The sequence below is a fragment of the Dermacentor andersoni genome, chromosome 7 (genome assembly GCF_023375885.2).
Source record: "Dermacentor andersoni chromosome 7, qqDerAnde1_hic_scaffold, whole genome shotgun sequence".
In the NCBI taxonomy this organism is placed as follows: Eukaryota; Metazoa; Arthropoda; class Arachnida; order Ixodida; family Ixodidae; genus Dermacentor; species Dermacentor andersoni.
In genome coordinates this window covers 134539850-134556838 of record NC_092820.1, presented here as the reverse complement: position 1 = coordinate 134556838, position 16989 = coordinate 134539850, and the positions used below count along the sequence as shown (strand labels likewise).

General features: G+C 43.6%; 2 protein-coding genes across 3 annotated transcripts in view; one reads left to right on the top strand and one right to left on the bottom strand.

The window, feature by feature from the left end:
- Positions 1-16989, bottom strand: part of LOC126533788 (sulfotransferase ssu-1-like) — a 33254-nt gene that overhangs the window by 11050 nt on the left and 5215 nt on the right. The window lies entirely within an intron of this gene.
- Positions 6533-15683, top strand: LOC129385602 (uncharacterized). 2 transcript variants are annotated; one of them, XM_072289111.1, is made up of 5 exons: positions 6533-6633; positions 8899-9041; positions 10010-10078; positions 11133-11213; positions 13528-15683. In XM_072289111.1, the coding sequence occupies exons 2-5, from the start codon at positions 8993-8995 to the stop codon at positions 13638-13640; spliced, it is 312 nt and encodes a 103-aa protein (XP_072145212.1). In that variant the 5' UTR covers positions 6533-6633; positions 8899-8992; the 3' UTR covers positions 13641-15683. The 2 variants fall into 2 exon arrangements, with proteins under 2 accessions (XP_072145212.1, XP_054928343.1); XM_055072368.2 differs by lacking the exon at positions 6533-6633 and having other exon boundaries at positions 8823-9041.

Below are 16989 nucleotides of genomic sequence, written 5' to 3'. Positions count from 1 at the left end.
AACCGACAAGGCGATGGCCGCAGCCTATTCACCGGTATATATAATTATGGCACTCAAAATGCGCCGACATGCCATAGAAATTGAAGTGCACAGGCTTTATTCCTCTCAAGCCGTGCACATGAATTTTTCGCTAATGTTTGTCCTTCTCAGGAAAGCTTGGGTTAGGCCTGGCCTCGTCGACGTCGTGCACACGCTATCGATGGACCTGAACTTAAAAAATAAGCAGTTAGGACGAAGGAAACCGCTCTTACGGTTAAGTTGTGGCACTGTAGCGATATGAAATCAACTACTCTTCCCCACGGCAGGCACACGATAAGCGGCAAGCGGTGACTCAGCGTTGTGCCAACATCCTGTACTAACGTTACCGCTCCCGAATGCTCGCGGTCGCATTCGCTACGTTGATTGGGGCGCTGTACGTGTTGTATGTACACATTTCTTAATTCCAGAGAAGCCCTGTTTACCGCTGCGAGAAACTGGAAAGAAGAGACAGTGCATTCGGTACTGCAGCATAAACTCACTACGTTACCAACGATGTCAGCGATGGCATCCACGTTTTAGCGAGAGGACTACACGGTCTATAAGTGAGCGCTTATGCCGAGCACAGTAGCATCTAATAATACTTTATAGCACGCGCAAACACTAAGTATGATCAGTAGTAACAGCCCGATATATGTGTGTAGATCACAGTTGCCGTTGTTTAAGTGGCTCGGACGCTCATATTGACTCGTCTCAGGGTGTAACAACGCGGCTGATATGCGCAGATATGTATGTTTTGCTACGTTTTGACATTATTTCTTATCAACATTGCGCTGTTCCACAATACCCGAAAGTAGCAGGTATCTGCGACTGTAGATGTCGACGTAAACAAATGCACCTCTTTGGCAAATCCGGCGTGGAAGGCTGCCCTCGGAGGCTTCTTGAATAAGGGGAATGTTTAATTAATGTGTAAAATTAAAACAAAAAGCCATAACGAGCTAACGTGCGTTGGTTGGTGTATGCCTGAAGAAAACGAGCAACAGCACTGAACGACTGGGCGCGACTTCGCTTCGTCTGTCTCAGTCACGTCGCGCTGCAGTCCAGCTTTTTTACTCGTTTACAAAAAGCTGGATGCAAACGCAGAGTTGAGCGACAACAAACTCCAAGGCAGCCGCGTTGGCAGAGAGAACTCAGCGTGCCTTTATCGGCCGCACTGTTAGCACAATAGCGCCCTCGGGCCTGTTTACCTAGTAGCCGATGGGTGAACGACATGCTGCCCCGGAGAAGGTATCGCGATCCACGAAACGCACAACCGACGCACGCTCAACTTGGGCGCAGGTACGCAAATCAACCTGCGAAAGCCCCGGCACCCTTGCAAAACGTTTTCAGTAGCGTGTCTCAAAGGCCAGCACAAGAACATGAAAATGGGAAATTGCTGTGCACGCCCCATCTCCCGTATGCGGCCGTACCCTACCACGGAACCAATAACACTACCGGGAACGCATGCGGGGGATGCATACCAGGGCTAGAACTAAACAGCTTCGCTGTAAAAGTTGTCAAGGATGACAGCTTAAGAGGAAGCTTTAGCTCGGGCCCAACTCCGACGCGGCCTATTCAAATACATGTAAAAAGGCAAAAACGTTTTTCTGAGATAACCCCTGGACCGATTTTAATGAAATTTGTTGCACTTGAGATAGAAAGGTGAATTCTAGTGACTGTTGGAAGCGGAATTTTGATTTAGGCCTTGAATTTTGTTAAAAAGATTTTCAAAAATTCAGAAGTTTGAAAAAAAATAGAAGCACGAAGTTTACAAACTAATAACTCTGCATCAAAAACAGATATCGCGATTCTGTAAACGTCATCCATTAGACCATTCAAAGTGGACAAACTTGATATGTCATTTTACATCTTACGTGAATTTGTTACGTTATGTACGAGGGTTTTGCAAAAGTTGTAATAACACATTGACACATTTTTTGAGGTTCATGTGTAACATATCAATTTTGTCCGCTTTAGATGTGTTATCAGATACAGTTCACAGAATTGCTATATCATTTTTTTCTTGCTGGGTTACGGAGTTGTAAACTTGATAGTTTCGTTTTCTGAAAATTTGCGATTTTTGCCAATTTTTTTTTAAATAACAACCTAAATCGAAAATTCGAAACCAACAGTCACTAGATTTTAAGTTTTTCTTTTAAATGCAGCAAACCCCGTCAAATTTGGTGCAGTGGTTGCCGAGAAAAACGAATTCTCCTTTTACATGTATTTAGATAGGAGCACCCGAGCTAAAGCTTCCTCTTAAGTGACGGAGCCGCGGGCCTTCCTTTACTGACAGAGACGCAGCGCACAAAAAGCGACAAAACAAGTACATGATATCATGCACACAATACATAAGAAGCACATACAAAATGTATAGTACATAATAAACAAGTAGCAATGGAAACTGCGCGAGCGCTAAAAGCAAATAAGAAGACATCGAAGGCTGGCAATTAGAATGATTACAAGGAACATAGGGTATATATATCTAACATAGTAAAGCAATTTATAAAATGTAACAAAAAGATCCAAGTAATACAAATCAATAGTACACAACATGCAGCACAGACACGAACGAAAGACAGAAAAATGATAATTATTATAACATGACGGATTATAACACCATCAAAAGGAGGGGAGGGGAGGTAATACAATGTTTATGGAGGTCACAAAAGCCAAACTACATAAGGTATTTTAGACAATATTACGAATTTCTCAGGAATAGGGGGTTTCAGTGTGTATTTTTAGCGTGTTTCATAGCACAGGAAGTGTGTTTTTAATGTTCTAATGGCCGTATGTTTTTCTTAATGTTCCAGCCATCTACTTTTCGTCGCTGCGTGCATGGTTTATTGTAACATGTTCTTGCAGAGTCGCGAGCAATCCTTCGCCATTGCCGATAACAGTACAATTATGTCCAAGCTGACTTTGTCAAAATTCATAGCTTCACGGTGGTAAGTGCGGGAACTGCAAGGCGGCGTCCATGCCCATCCTTGGTTAATGCGTCTTTTTTGGTTTACGAAGCGTCCTTTCGCGGTTATATTGCCAGTGCAGGAATAGAAGGGTAACTTCCTGGTACAGTTAAGCTTACTTTTTTCTGCGGTGTCCCTTTAAACGTTGATCCATGAGCTTCACGGTAAAGGCATCCGTAGAGAAAGTGGTCGGAGCGATCTATAGATATGTATACATGTACAGAGAGAGATAAACAAAACTAAGTTTGATAGTGCAAGGAGACGGGTGGATACCGTGGTGGGTGTAGCCTTGAGCCTAAGTGCCCTGCGGCGGTAGCAGCACTTTCGGCTCTGGCGATCAGCTTTCGCTGATCCTCCAATGCTGCGCTGCTTGTGCGTTGCATTTCGGTTGGGGGAGTTATTAACGGCTTTTTTGGCAGGCCTATGTGGTTTGGTATCGGTTACCTCGCTCTGTGCAAAAAAGACAACGGGATTGCTGAGAGGTGGGGCACATGGCGTGGAGGAGCGTGAGGTGGGGATAGGTGTTGGTCAGGAGTAGCCTCCACGCCGTGGCTTCACTTCTGGCAAGGGATTGGTGCAATGGCGGAATCGTTCTTCTCGAAAGACCGTCGTGCTAGAGTATTTCGTAGTAAGCGTGTTGTGCTTGTGCACTGAGGTCTTCTGGGGTCTCTTGCAGAGCCCGATTGCAGTGACCGCAAGCTATCGTATGTGCGCGGTGGTTTCCGCTGACGGCTTCTTAAACCGTTGTCGAGAGTATCGTGGAAAGTGATGCGAGGTATTTCGTTGAGGCGGTTTAGGATATGGCACGCAACTTTACTCACATTACTGTTAGCGTAGGTTCGACATGCTGATTGATAATCTGTGAGAATGCATATTTCCTCATCCTGTCTTGATGCCGAGATGGTGAGGGCAATGGTGGCCTCTTCTGTTGCGGTCACGTTCTGCGCACGAGCGGAGGCGAATACCAGTTCCTGCTGTCCGTGTCCTGCCCCGCTGATTACCATGCCCTCCCCATTAGAGTAATTGGCCGCATCAATCCAGCGAGCGATGGGGAGATTTCATTTGTTTTGGCCAGTGCTTTTCTTCTATCAAAGTGATATACCGGGTGCATGTGACGGGGAATAGGGGCCACCGTTATTTGCTTATGCAGGGACTTGAAAAGTGCTTATTGACTGTTGTTTGTCACCACGGGGTATAGCAATCTTCGCAGAGTTCTGCCTGTTCGAGTGATGATGAGGCGAGTCATTTGCACATGTCGGTGTGCTTCAATTAGTTTGCCTGAGCTGTTGTGGATGCCCAGGGATAGAAGTTTCCTTCTTCTCCTACCTGGAGAGAGGCCGAAAGCTTGTTTGTAAAGGTTTCTCACATTGTTTAAGTTTTCGCTAAAGGTATGTTTCCATTTCCTGCGTGTGCTTGCCTCCGCTGGCCTTTGTTGCTATGTGTCTCCGTAGAATTAGCGATGTAATAGAAAATCTACGATGCATATTTTTTGCGTTAGACGCAGCCATACCTTGTACTAGGCGGCTCTCAGATCAAAGCAAACCGAAGATAAATGATAAATTAACAGCTACCACAGTATAGAAGCTATTAGTAAGTTGTTTTCTACACCTAATAATACCGCTCACAGATTTAGCTATTTTCCCACGTTCAGGCTATCTTTTGTATGCGAAGTACTAGGAAGATCCTATATTTACTGCCAGCAGCAGTTCTTCATTTGATGGATCTTGATGTTCCGTTTTCAACACTCTCTTCTTCGTTCTTTGTCGCTGCCCAAATGGATCATCTATGATGCATCGATGCGACACCTCAAGCATCCTATCGCGACCAATATCGTTTAGCGCGTCGAGTTCGACACCCTCATCTGTCAAAGTTCAATAAACTACACGAGCTTTAGGTCACCCTTTGCCAGCGTGAGCCGATATTAGACAGTTTTAGTTGCACGTACGTAGAGGCTTTGCGTACGTAGAGCTTCTACGTGTCAGCAGTGCGCATGCGTACAACGTAGCGGGCGCGCGCGCGTCTCACGGACGTACGTGAGATTCAATTCTTTGCGTGCGTTTCTTGCGCACGTAGACAGCTTCGCGCGGGAGTTCCGCGAGATCACGAACAAGCGATAGCGGGCCGCGCGCGCGCAGTCGGTTTGCATCGAAACGCGGCGACAGGATTGAATTGGCTACCGCCGTGTTCACATTTCCCGATAGATGTAGCTACGGGGTCCCTCTTGGCGTGCGTAGCGTACGTGTAGCTAAAAGCGTTTCAGATGGCGTGCACGTAAGGCACGTAGGGTTTTCGCGTTTGCGTACGTGAAGCCTCTACGTACGTGTAACTAAAACTGTCTATTGTCGAGCCATTCGCAGCACCACACTTTTTTCTGCCCATGCGCATTGTTGCCGCATCGCATTACACACAGCAATAGAGAAGCCCCCGGCGTGGAGCACTCTAAGTATGACAACATGAGAGATAGAATAAACATTATAAAGATGTACTTTTAAGAGATAGTGGTTTTGATTGGGTTGGAACGTGGTAATTTACAGAGTCTTTGCAAGACAAGTTTGGTGTATATTTGGTTACCGGTTTTTCAACGTGATTGAAGTCCGATTCAAAAGCTGAGGTATGAGAGCTGTAGCTGCTATGTGTAGTAATTACAGAGCACTCACATTCAAGTAATATTTTTTTAGTGTTATCCGACAGAATACTCATTCTTATAGCACGTCACGCATATAGTGCTGCAGGAAGTAACGTTGCTGCGCACCTGGTGTTCTTTTTTGGAGGTGTCTCACAGCGGGCCAATCGAGTATACAAATGTAGGTGAATGGGGCTCCGAAGAAAATACGGGGGAAGGGGGAATCAGCGATTCTGTGTGCACGAGACTGAGCAATACCTGATAAACAGCGACCCAACATCCATCATTCATTTTCAAAAATAAAAGTTTCATTGCTTCTCAGCCCGAGCTCGTTGATCAAGTAATGTTTTTGGGTTAAAAAAAAAACGCACTGACATTTTGTTCTACGCAGCGAGCGTCAATTAATGTTTGTACTCAGCCGCGATTTGTATTAGTAGTAACCTTATAGCTTACGGACACGCTGCATCTTTCCTACACTCTAAAAACTAGGAAGGGTATCGCAGGAGTGAAGCTGCCGGTTCACTCTTCAAAGCGTCGTTTTACTCTCGCAAAATGTCGAGGAGAGTGAAATGCATTGTTCACTCTGTCACCAAGGAGAGAGTGAAATGTGCTTTTCACTCTCCCCTTCAGAGAGAGAGAGTGAAAAGACTCTTGCGACAATAGAAAAGAGAGACTCTTGCGGCAATAGAAAACAAAACGTAGCGTAATCTTCTGCTTCAACTGTAGGTGGCTGGCCCCGAACATGGCAATGTATATATCATTCATGCACGCTGAGCAACGAACACATCGTTTTGCTTCTAAGAGAACAGGCCGCCGCAGTTCAAAGGAACGCGTAGCGAGCGCTCTACTTTTTCACTCGGAGTGGCTCCACCGCGCGCGCGCGCGCTCAAGATCGCGGAACAACACAGCACCGGAGACGTCCAGCGAGCAAAGGCCAGCCGAGGGAGATCGTGTGTCAGCCATCTCGCGTCGGCACGAAAACACGACAGTCGTTCGTCATGCCTTGGATATAACAACAAATCCTCCACGGTAAGTGAATTCTAACTTAGGTGCACATTCTCCGTATATGTCATGCTATCGCCAGGAAGTCGTCGCTGCGCTTAGCCGACGCGATTGACAAAGGACTAGGCGTACGCGCTGTCTCTCGATGTCAATCGAAAAAGCCAGTCGTCGCGATAACTGCATGTGATTTTATCACTTTGCCGTTGTCCGTAAGAGCTTTAAAAATCGCTAACGCTGCCAGAACTATGGTATGTTCAATAAGACGCCAGGCGAGAGGACGCTTAAAACGGTTAGTTCACCAGCCCGTGATTCCGAGCCTATGCGGAGCGTGATTAGCGTGCGTTTTGTGTGTTTGAATTTATTCAGTTTGGCAGTCTATTGTGTACGGAACGCTGTTGAACTAAGGAATCACATAACAGAAGGCGTCATTTTGCTGGCAGCATGCTTTTTTTTTTATAAATAAACCGCGCGCTTGACGGTGTCGCGCGCAGGGGGAGTCTGCGACCACTGAAGTTACGTGCAGCACCAGTGCTAGTTAGAAACTTTGCCGCAGGCATTCAGCTGCATGCTGCAAGAGGTCAGTTGGGCGCGTTATCTTGAACTTACTGAAAACGCATGAGGAATCCATGTTTTATGCTGAAAAGAGTATAAACCCCATATAAGCGATCTTGCGCGCGGCAGCTACAAGCGACGCGACGGAGATGGCTGTCGCGTTCGCTCGTCGCCTACAAGTCGTACTCCGTGCGAGCGACGATTTTGAGCGACGCCTCCCCAGTGTTGCCGGCATGAGGGCTGCAGTCACGCGTGACGCGTGCTTTAGTAATTTACGTTGATGTATTTTACTATAAAAAGTAGCATAAAATATTTCCGGAGGTCTTGCAGTACGTTCTTATCCTTGCACGTATAAAAATTGAATCATTTGCTCGTTCCGCGCGACAATCGGTAGTATTTGAGCGTACATCCAGTTCCGGCTTCGCGCTATTGGCTAGTCGCTCATAGCACTTCTGGGCGACGAGCGACGATTTCTAGATTTCCAGAACCGAGCCATCTGTTCAAGCGACGGCCCGTTTTGTCGCTCGAAGCCGTCGCTCGTCGCCGTCGCGCACTAAATCGCTCTCACAGTGTTTATCCCTAAGACTGAACTGTTTTTGCTCATGTTGAAATGGTGTGATTATAGGTCTGGTTTTGTCTCCTGTTGCGGTTTTCGTGCACGGTGCGAAACTGAAAGGATGCTTATGTCTACGAACTCGGTGAATTGTCGAGCAGCTAGTTACGCATCGGCATCGAATATGACGGCTGCTGTGTGGAATTACAATTGCAGGGGCCCTTTGCATACGCTTATTGTTTTGGACATGCCTGTGCATTTGCTAATATGAGTTGGCGTGTCAGAGTTATGTCATATTAACAGCTAAATCAGCCTTCCTCTGGGGGTTACAAGCGTAATGTGTGCATTTTGCTATAGCATGGCAGATCAAGATGTGTTTATCGCTTGAATATTTTTAGTAGAGAAATAAAATATCAAAATAAAATGTTGCTTTAATTCCGTGTTACCAGTCTGTCGTACACAGAACAATAGGTTGGTGTAATAAACTAATAACTGCGGTTTAACTGCAACTTTTACATGCCTACAAGAATCTAAAATGCTAGATTTCAAACTGCAGCAGTAGTCGGGTCTGTCAAAAATGAACTCCACTGCGCACCTCATGCATGAAAATAAGTTCATGCCTTTTAGTAAGCTTAGATGCAGGCCGCAGTGAACTTGTTAGTATTGAAATGTGGGTAAGCTTGCCATAACAAGCCTTGTTGCCCTTTTTTATAGGCACATCCATATATCCATTGAGCTGAAGGACAATATTTTCATCCCTACTGAGCATCATGTTTGCAGCTATAATCCTCAAATTATGGCTTCAGCAGTGGCACAACCAGGGATGGTGCGCGGGGGGGGGGGGGGCACACTGGGCGCGTGCTTAGGATGTGTCACAAGTGGTGTTTGCGATACACCAGACTCATGACAGACCTATGACGTCTGAAAATGATCAATATTCTATTCATTAGCAGGAGTATTCTAACATTCATGAAAAACAAGGATGAACTGTGGTTTATTTGTTTTTTTGCTTAAATCTAAAAATTGAAGTTAGTTTAGCAGTTGACTGTTGCAGTCATTTGGATGTTTTGCATGCATTTCACTAGGAAGACTAAGAGCTAAGACTTTTTTATTGCCATGGCCTTGACTGTCTTGATGTTGTTTTGCACCATGCCCTTGTGTTGACTTTTGCATACGATATTTTTCAGGCACCCGCTTTATATAACGCAAGAAGGCAGCTGCAAGGACGCGAGGATGTGAAAGAGCCAGTGCAGCGCGACTTCACGTAGTGCAGAGGAGCCAATGCCAAAAAATCAAAATACATTGGCATGTTATTTGGACAAGAAAACTAGTATGTGGGTATATTGGGTGTACCATTTGACCAAATGTCAACAAAATCAAGATACAGTATGTTACACGAAGATGAAAATTCTCACGTTCTCCAGGCAGTCATCTTAACATGGTATATTTATGTAATGTCTCTGATTGGAAAGTCAAATCAAGTATGCTCTCTGGAGACAAACACATAGCAGCAAGTGTCATTGAAAAGTTAAAAATGTGTTTTAAGAAGGCTGATTAATTCTGAGAAGTGACTGCTTTTTGTCTTGCCTCTCAACAGATATATCCATGTGATAAAAAAATAGTGGTACAATGAAATTGCATATTTGCTTAGCGACATGATACATACTTCCAATGAGCACGGTGCCTGTGTTTACTATAAAAAGCAACAGCCCATGCTTGGTTAGGTTAGGCCCACTACAACATGCAGGCATGGGTGATTGGCGCTTTTTTTATTTCTGTGTCGTGAGGTTTATTGACGTGCGTATAGGTGCAGTGGCACGCAGTATGGCTAGTACAAGAAAGGGGGGGGGGGGGGCAGATATATGTAGCTCACTGTACACGACACAGGGCAAAGGAAATCCGTGTTCAGCAACTATGTTAAATGCCATGTACGTAAATTTTACAACGCTACTCGTTCGAAGCACGCACAGGTGCATATTGAAGAAAAGTTTCCAGGGTAGATAATTTAGTTCGTAATTTACACTAATTTTGCTCTAACCACGAGACATAATAATTTGAATATACTGCACGGAAAAACCTAGAGCGAATTAAATTGTGTGTCAGCTTCGTGTGTATACATATAGTCTTTCCTATGCATTAGGTTTGTTGCGTAATGCATTAACAGTTGACAGCCTATCTTATGATGTGTACTCTGTTTACATTACAGTTATTTATTAGTTTACTCGTTTGTTTTGCGACTGATGAAATGTCGGCATATACATATTTTCAACATTTGACATAACCCTGTATGTTTTGCAGGGACAACCCAGGACGTGCATTTCTCAGCACCCAGTCAACTGCCAAAAGTGATTCAAACACAGGCCACCAGTGAGTGGACATCAGTTGCAATTTCACATTATGCAGTTGGCGGCTGCCTTGTACGGAGGCTTTTTTTTTAATGAGATGGTGATGTCGTTCTAATGTACATTTTGACCACAAAGGTGCGATCATGTCTCACAGAGGCATATATGGTTGCTATTCTCTGCGAGGGACGTGTTCTTGTGTTCGTGAAGCATTTGTGTTTGGCAGTATTGTCGCCCAATGAGTCGGATATAAACACTAACTCGCCACTGCCGGCAAGTAGTTGCGAGAAACGCATTATGACGCTGTAAAGTTATTTCATTAATTCGAAGGAAAGTTTTGCAGCAGGAAAAAAGGTTGCTATTCCAGGTAAACATGTCTTTTTCTCACAGGTTATTTAGCCAAACTGTGGATGCATGAAATTCGTGACTTATGAATAGATTTTAAATTATTCTTTAGTAATGCTTCTAAAAGAGACTAGAAATAGCATGTGACTACCTCTGCAATCAGCAGACCATACATTTACAGTCATAAGTGGCAGTTCCATGCAGTCTCGCACTTTATATAACCTTTCCTTTCAGCAACATTGGAACTGGTGGCTGCGTTTTCAGAAGGAGAAGTGCACTTGACACTGTATATGTATGTGTGAATTCGGTTTTCTTTGTATGTGTCGGCTCACTGACAAACAGTGCAAAAATCTGTTGTACCTTGAGCCTGACGACGCCTTCTGCTGCTAGAAATGCGGCACTTCATATTTTGTAGTACTGCATGACATTTAAATCAAAGCTACCACATAAAATGATCAAGAAAACTAACCGCTGTTATAGCTGTTTTCCTCAAAGAACGCTTGTCCTTTAGGGGCTGTGTTAATCTGAGCTCTCCACCGATGTTTCAGTAGTATTATCCCTTAGTGAGTGAGAGATTGGGGGCAATTAATCGTGTTAGTGTTTAAGTGGTGTCCTAATTATGTGCATTTGTTTCAACAAAGTTGTCTAGATTACTTTATTGTGTAGTGTAAAGCTTATGAAACCATCAGCAACTACTGAGTTGCTAACACGCATATGGACTTGTCACTATACAGGTGGAACTCGGCTGTACCACTGCAGTGCTGCGGAAATTGCCTTCACCAGCGGCTTTGCAACAGCTGTTTCGCAGCATGTCGGTATGTGTTAATTTATAATTATGTTGGGATGGGCTAGTATTATGGACCACTGCTACTCTGTATTGTGACAGATCCATATGATAAGGGATGTAATGGGCACAGCGAAAACCTTTGAATTTTTTACTATGGTACATAAACAGGCTCTCCTTTTCGTCACTGGAGCAGGAGAGAAGGGCATGCAGGCACTCCTGAATGTACATATATTTCAAAACATGAGAGAGACATATACACACACACACACAATTAAACTAAAGGCAGGGACGTTCCATCTTTCATCTTGAATTGAATTGTGCAGCGCAAAAATACAACACAGACCACAGAAAAGCACACATGTTAACAGGTTTGATACACACGTTAGTTCAACAGATTTGATACTTCAAGTGTGCTATTTTACACAAGGGGGAAGGGAAAGTGGAGAAAATCTGAAAAAAAAAGTGGAGTGGAAAAAAAGGAATCGTGCCAAAAAGCATGAGAAGCATCGCGCAGCCAGGATCACCAGCAGGACATCTAAAAAGCACTCTGATAAAATTACATACAGGACAACCTTACGTATAGTTTGTTTCAATCAACTCAGATCACATGCAGCCATTACTGCAATCAAGTTGTTTCCTTATGTCATATGAGGGAATGATGTGGGCCCAAAAAACTGTTTAGAGCTGAAGGATTATGTTCCATGCTAGCCTCATTGCCTGCTTTTTTATCATATTGTTATCAGCTGCTTATGTTAGGGACAAAAAGTAAGAGTACGAACTGTTTCCTGATTCGCCATTCCACACAACATGTCTTTGTGACTATATGTACATGCAGATGATCCATAGTTGAAAAATATTCAGTACAGTAGAATCTCATTACAAGATGCACTTGGTTGTAAGAGTCATCTGAAAATGGTTTGGTTGGTTTTCCAATGTTTGCCACGTTAACAATACTGTATACAAGAGACACCTTTGTTACTAAGGATGACTTTTTAAGCATTCACTACTTCGAAGGGACACAACCCAGACACATTCACTTTGTGCACCTTGTGTGCTTCGAAGGGCGTAAAGATCACGCAATCCTTACACAAGTCAATCGCGGATGTCTCTTTTGGCATGAACCAGAAAAGGAGGGCAACGAGGACAGTGCAGGGCAGAAAGTGTCGGCAGTTGAAGCTGACGAGCGTCTAAGAGCACCTCAAAGGTACTGCGAGCAACAAGGCTTGCAAAGTGAAGTGTTTAAATTCAAGAAGTTGGGAAGGAAGCTAACACAATCTACAGTCACTAAAAAGCTGTGAATGTCTTCTTTAAAGGGCCCCTAAACCACCGAGGTAGAAATTTAGTTGCGGTGTTGCAGTTCTACACAATAAGGCAATGAACAGGTAGCCACGAGAATTTTTTCGAAACGGTGCAGTAATAGTGGAGCTACGTGTGTTTGATTATCGAAAAGTAGTCCCCACTCATTTTACTCTTTCATCTGGTACACGCCATATGGACAGTATCGTCTTTTCCTTGCCTAGTACACCTCCAAATGTTATGGGACAGGCCAACACCAACGAGCCCTGTTGCTGCCGCGCTGGCCCGTCGTCCTGCGAGGGGTGGCGCTAATACAACGGAACTGTATGGTGACTCGTGTTGTAGAGCCTCATAGGGAGACCCTTCTGTTGGCGTTTCTGTTCTTTGCCCCCATTGGCTGCCCACAATGGCATCGCGCGCAACGCGACGAGGAAGAAGGAGTGTCTGTATTTGCTTGCAGGCCTTGCCGGCAGTCGTACACTTTCGTTCGACCAATCGACAGCACCGGAAACTGGTGACATCATCAGAGACAGCCTGGTGACATCAGGACAAACTGGGGGGTGCAGGATAGGTCCAGAGAGGCGCACGGGGTCATTTTCTTCATATTGTGGTGCTCCGGCAGTGCTACGCACTCTGGCATTTGGCTTCGTCGATCGTGACGGCATTCTGATTTCGATGCGTGTGTTTACTTGAAATGTTCAAAAAATGTCGAGAAGTGGTTTAGGGGCCCTTTAAGCCACCCTGAGCATTTATTCCTTCAGATATATCAAAACATACTTTAGTGATGATGCATAATAAAGTGATCTAGTCTGGCTCCTCAGTGTCTCAAAATTTTTGGTTTCGAGAGACATGTTTCCCGTGCCTCTTGAATATCTTCTGATGAGGCTTTACTGTAATATACACAAACAATTGTGTAACTCCTCCTGCAAGTATTATTCATTAAGCCCGGTCACTTATGTGCAAAGCTTGTGGTTAAGTCTTGATGTCCGTACTTTTTAGAGCTATGTTTATTAATTCATGCTGTTCTTATTGGTTCTTCGATGCAGGAGACAAAGCCTACGAAATTATTGGCCCTGATCATGAGAGCCCTCAAGGGGCAAACAACATCTCTGTTGCAGAAGTGAGCCCGATACCACTTGGAAGTTACCATGACAGATGACACGGCAGCAATAGATACAGAGACTGCCATGTCTACTGCAGCTGCAACAGTGTACGAGGCAAGCAGCAGCGCGTCAGCATCAGCAGCAGTGTCAGAAGGAACCACACCAGGCCTGGTAGAGCAACATGTGTGCAATCGCTGACTTTTTTTGTAGTGGATACAACTCATTTGCTCAACATACAAAAGCTTTTCACCACGACTGTGAGCCAGTGTTAATGTGCAGCAAGTGCAAGACTAAGTTAGGTGTTATAACACAGTACAATCATCACTTTAATATATGCAAATGCAAACATATTACAGTTGTTGCCTCCCCAGCCAGCCCACATAGTGACAACAATGTGGAACACATGGTGGGACACACCTCTCCCCCATTACAAGATAGTAGAGACTGTCAGTGTTGTTGCTAGATTGACTGGTCTTTGTAGGCAACTAGAAGGACAACACAGGTGTCATAAGATTGTTGTTGATGTTGTTGTTGAAGAGGTAAAAAAGAAGTTTGATGCAGCTGAAGTGCCAACTGATATTGAGCAAATCAAAAGCAACCACCTGAGAAAGCAACACTATCGAAATTTGGGTATCTATGTGCCGCCAACTCTGGTAAGAATGGCATAGGACAGAAGTGTGATGAAAATCACACAGACACTGCTGTTTCATCACTGGCCACAGTGAGCAGCGACTTGTAGGGCAAGAGAGTCAACTGAAACTAACATTATGATATAGTGTCATGCTCCCATGTGACCACTTTTCAAGTTATTTTGCAAGATACAGCTCAACCTCCAGAAACGAGACTGCAACTTGTCTGTAAAAAAGCTTTCACAAAAAATTATTCATAACACTATTAACATAGCAGTATCTTTTTTTTGTGTCGGTTCGAGGTTCCCGGCTGTCCATTAATGCAAAAATTGAGGAAAAAAAGAACATGTGTCGTACTTACACCTTTTTAACAAGTACGAGGGGGACAGAACTTTTCTAGTCATGCATCTTCATCATACTATCAAGTTTTTAAATGCCTTTTATAATTATTATTACCAGTTATATCTGAGTGCATTGTATGCATGTAGCAGGTGTAAAATCAGGTCAGTTGGATCAGATGCCTTATCTGCAAGCGAGCCCTATATTCAAGAAATTTGAATTAAAATAGTTACGTTAGAGACGCAGTCTTTCAGCACTTTATTGCCTGTGGTTTAAGCATTGCTCAATACTTTTGTGGGTGGCAATTTCAACCGGCACAGCACTGCGCTTTGCCACAGTCACATTTGTCTTCAAAGCGGTGTTTACCATTTGTGTTGATCTGTTTGTGTATGCATAGAGCAAGTTTTTAATTTATATTTTTCTGCATTCTTGTGCTTGCACTAAGCTTGTATAAGGCAGTTACAAAATGTGCGTCACTATAACGAACTGTTCTGTTGAGCTTACACTTGCAAATAATCGTGTTCAGATGGCCGCACTTCTATGCGGGTGCACCGCTAGCTTTGTGTATGTTCTCATGTTTGTATAAAGCTTATATAAGCTAGTTAGAAAATGTATGTCACTAAGCATTGTGATATTCTTTAAAGAACTGCTTGGTTGGTTTTACACTTGTGAATTAGTATTGAGGCGGTGGTATTCCCATGTATGCCCACTGCTAGCATTCTGTGTCCTCACGTGTTTGTATTAAGTTTCTACAAGGGAGTTACAGCATGTACGTCACTAAGCGCTGTGATATTTTTTAAAGAACTGCTTTGTTGGTTTTACACCTGTGAGTAATAGTACTCGGGTGGCACTAGTCATGTGTAGGTACACAGGGACCATTTGTATACATTATGCTCATGTAAAGCAGTTGCAAAGTGTATGTCACTAATTACTGTGATATTTGTTGAATTGCTGTGATGGTTTTACACATGTGAATAATAGTGGTCAGGACACAGTACTTGCGGTGTATAGTTGAATTTATTCACTGCCAAGACATGGGCTGTATACGTACCAAAAGAAATGTATGTCATTATATTGTTGTGATTATTACTGTTTGGATTTTATTAAACTGTAATAAAATTGTTTCTTGTATCTATTGAGGTATGGCAATTTGTCATGCAACCAAACTGAAGACCTGAACTTGTGCATACAAATAAACAGCTAATTTAAGAGTATACTGCTCATATTCTGCTAAACCAGTTTAACAAATCTTGTACTACAATGCTGGAAAAATGACAGAGCTGACTCGGATGTACAGAAAAAGTTCTGCATTGGCTGAAGGACTGCCCCACACTGGAGTTCGTAATGTTGCGTTTATTGGAGTAGAACAGAAAGTGCACTTCTGTTAAAAATGCGACAGTCGGTGCAGAAACATAAGGCAGACGAGCGAATGTGGCACATTTTTTTCAGGGCCCTCCATGCCTACTACTGCATTTCTAGCCTTCCTGTGCTCTGCGTATAAGCCCCTGTTCAGCCAAGGTTTTTACTCCATGACAGTTGTTCTACTGGGTTCGTAGCAATATTGAAGAAAAAACTTCAATGGTTTTCAAGGACTTTCGAGGCCCCGACACAGTAACTTCAAGGACCTCGTGCAATGTGTGTAGTAGTTTGGACAGGCAATAACTTGTTCAAGAACACCGTTAACTTTAATGCAAACAAAAGAAAACAAAACAAATCGCATTTCAGTGATTTCAGACATTTGAAAGACTGCTAATTTGTCTTTCACCGCCCACCACTAAACGCACACAAGGAAGCATTTCAAGAAAGCGCTCAAAGTTTTTCTGCAATAGCACAATTAACTACTTGGACCTGCAACATTTGCAGTTTTTGAATATTGTTTGGTTTGACAGTGTATGTGATGTCATCTGTTGCCTCAGCTTTTTTCACCATCAAATAAGCAATAGTCATTTCTAATTTCTTTTTATTGTGTCTGTCGCTCTCAATTTACTCTTCACGGCTTCTCTTCGAATGCCTCAACTGTTGTGCTTCCTGCTTCTGCTCCTCCAAGCACATTTGTCGCCGGTTCCATGTGCATAAAACTGGTATCTGCAGCTCCTTTGTAATTTCAACTTTAAGGATGTCGCTTTCCTTCTATTACCTCCAGAGACAATTTTCTGTGACATGCGAAAGAGTGTCACAGAAGGGAAAAAAAGCGCTTGGCAATGTCTGCTAAGTCTAGCCAAGGGTACAAGTTTAAGGACTTTCCAGTACTTCTAAAAATTCAAGGGTTTTCAATGCCTTGAAAATGGCATTTTAGAAATAAAGGATTTTGAAGGATCGCTACAAACCCTGGATTCTAGCACCTAAATAATTTTACAAGCTTATTTTGGCATGGAGTTAGGAAATTCATGCTTTCTAGCTAACGCTGCACTATCTCTGTACAGTGAAGCCACGAGAG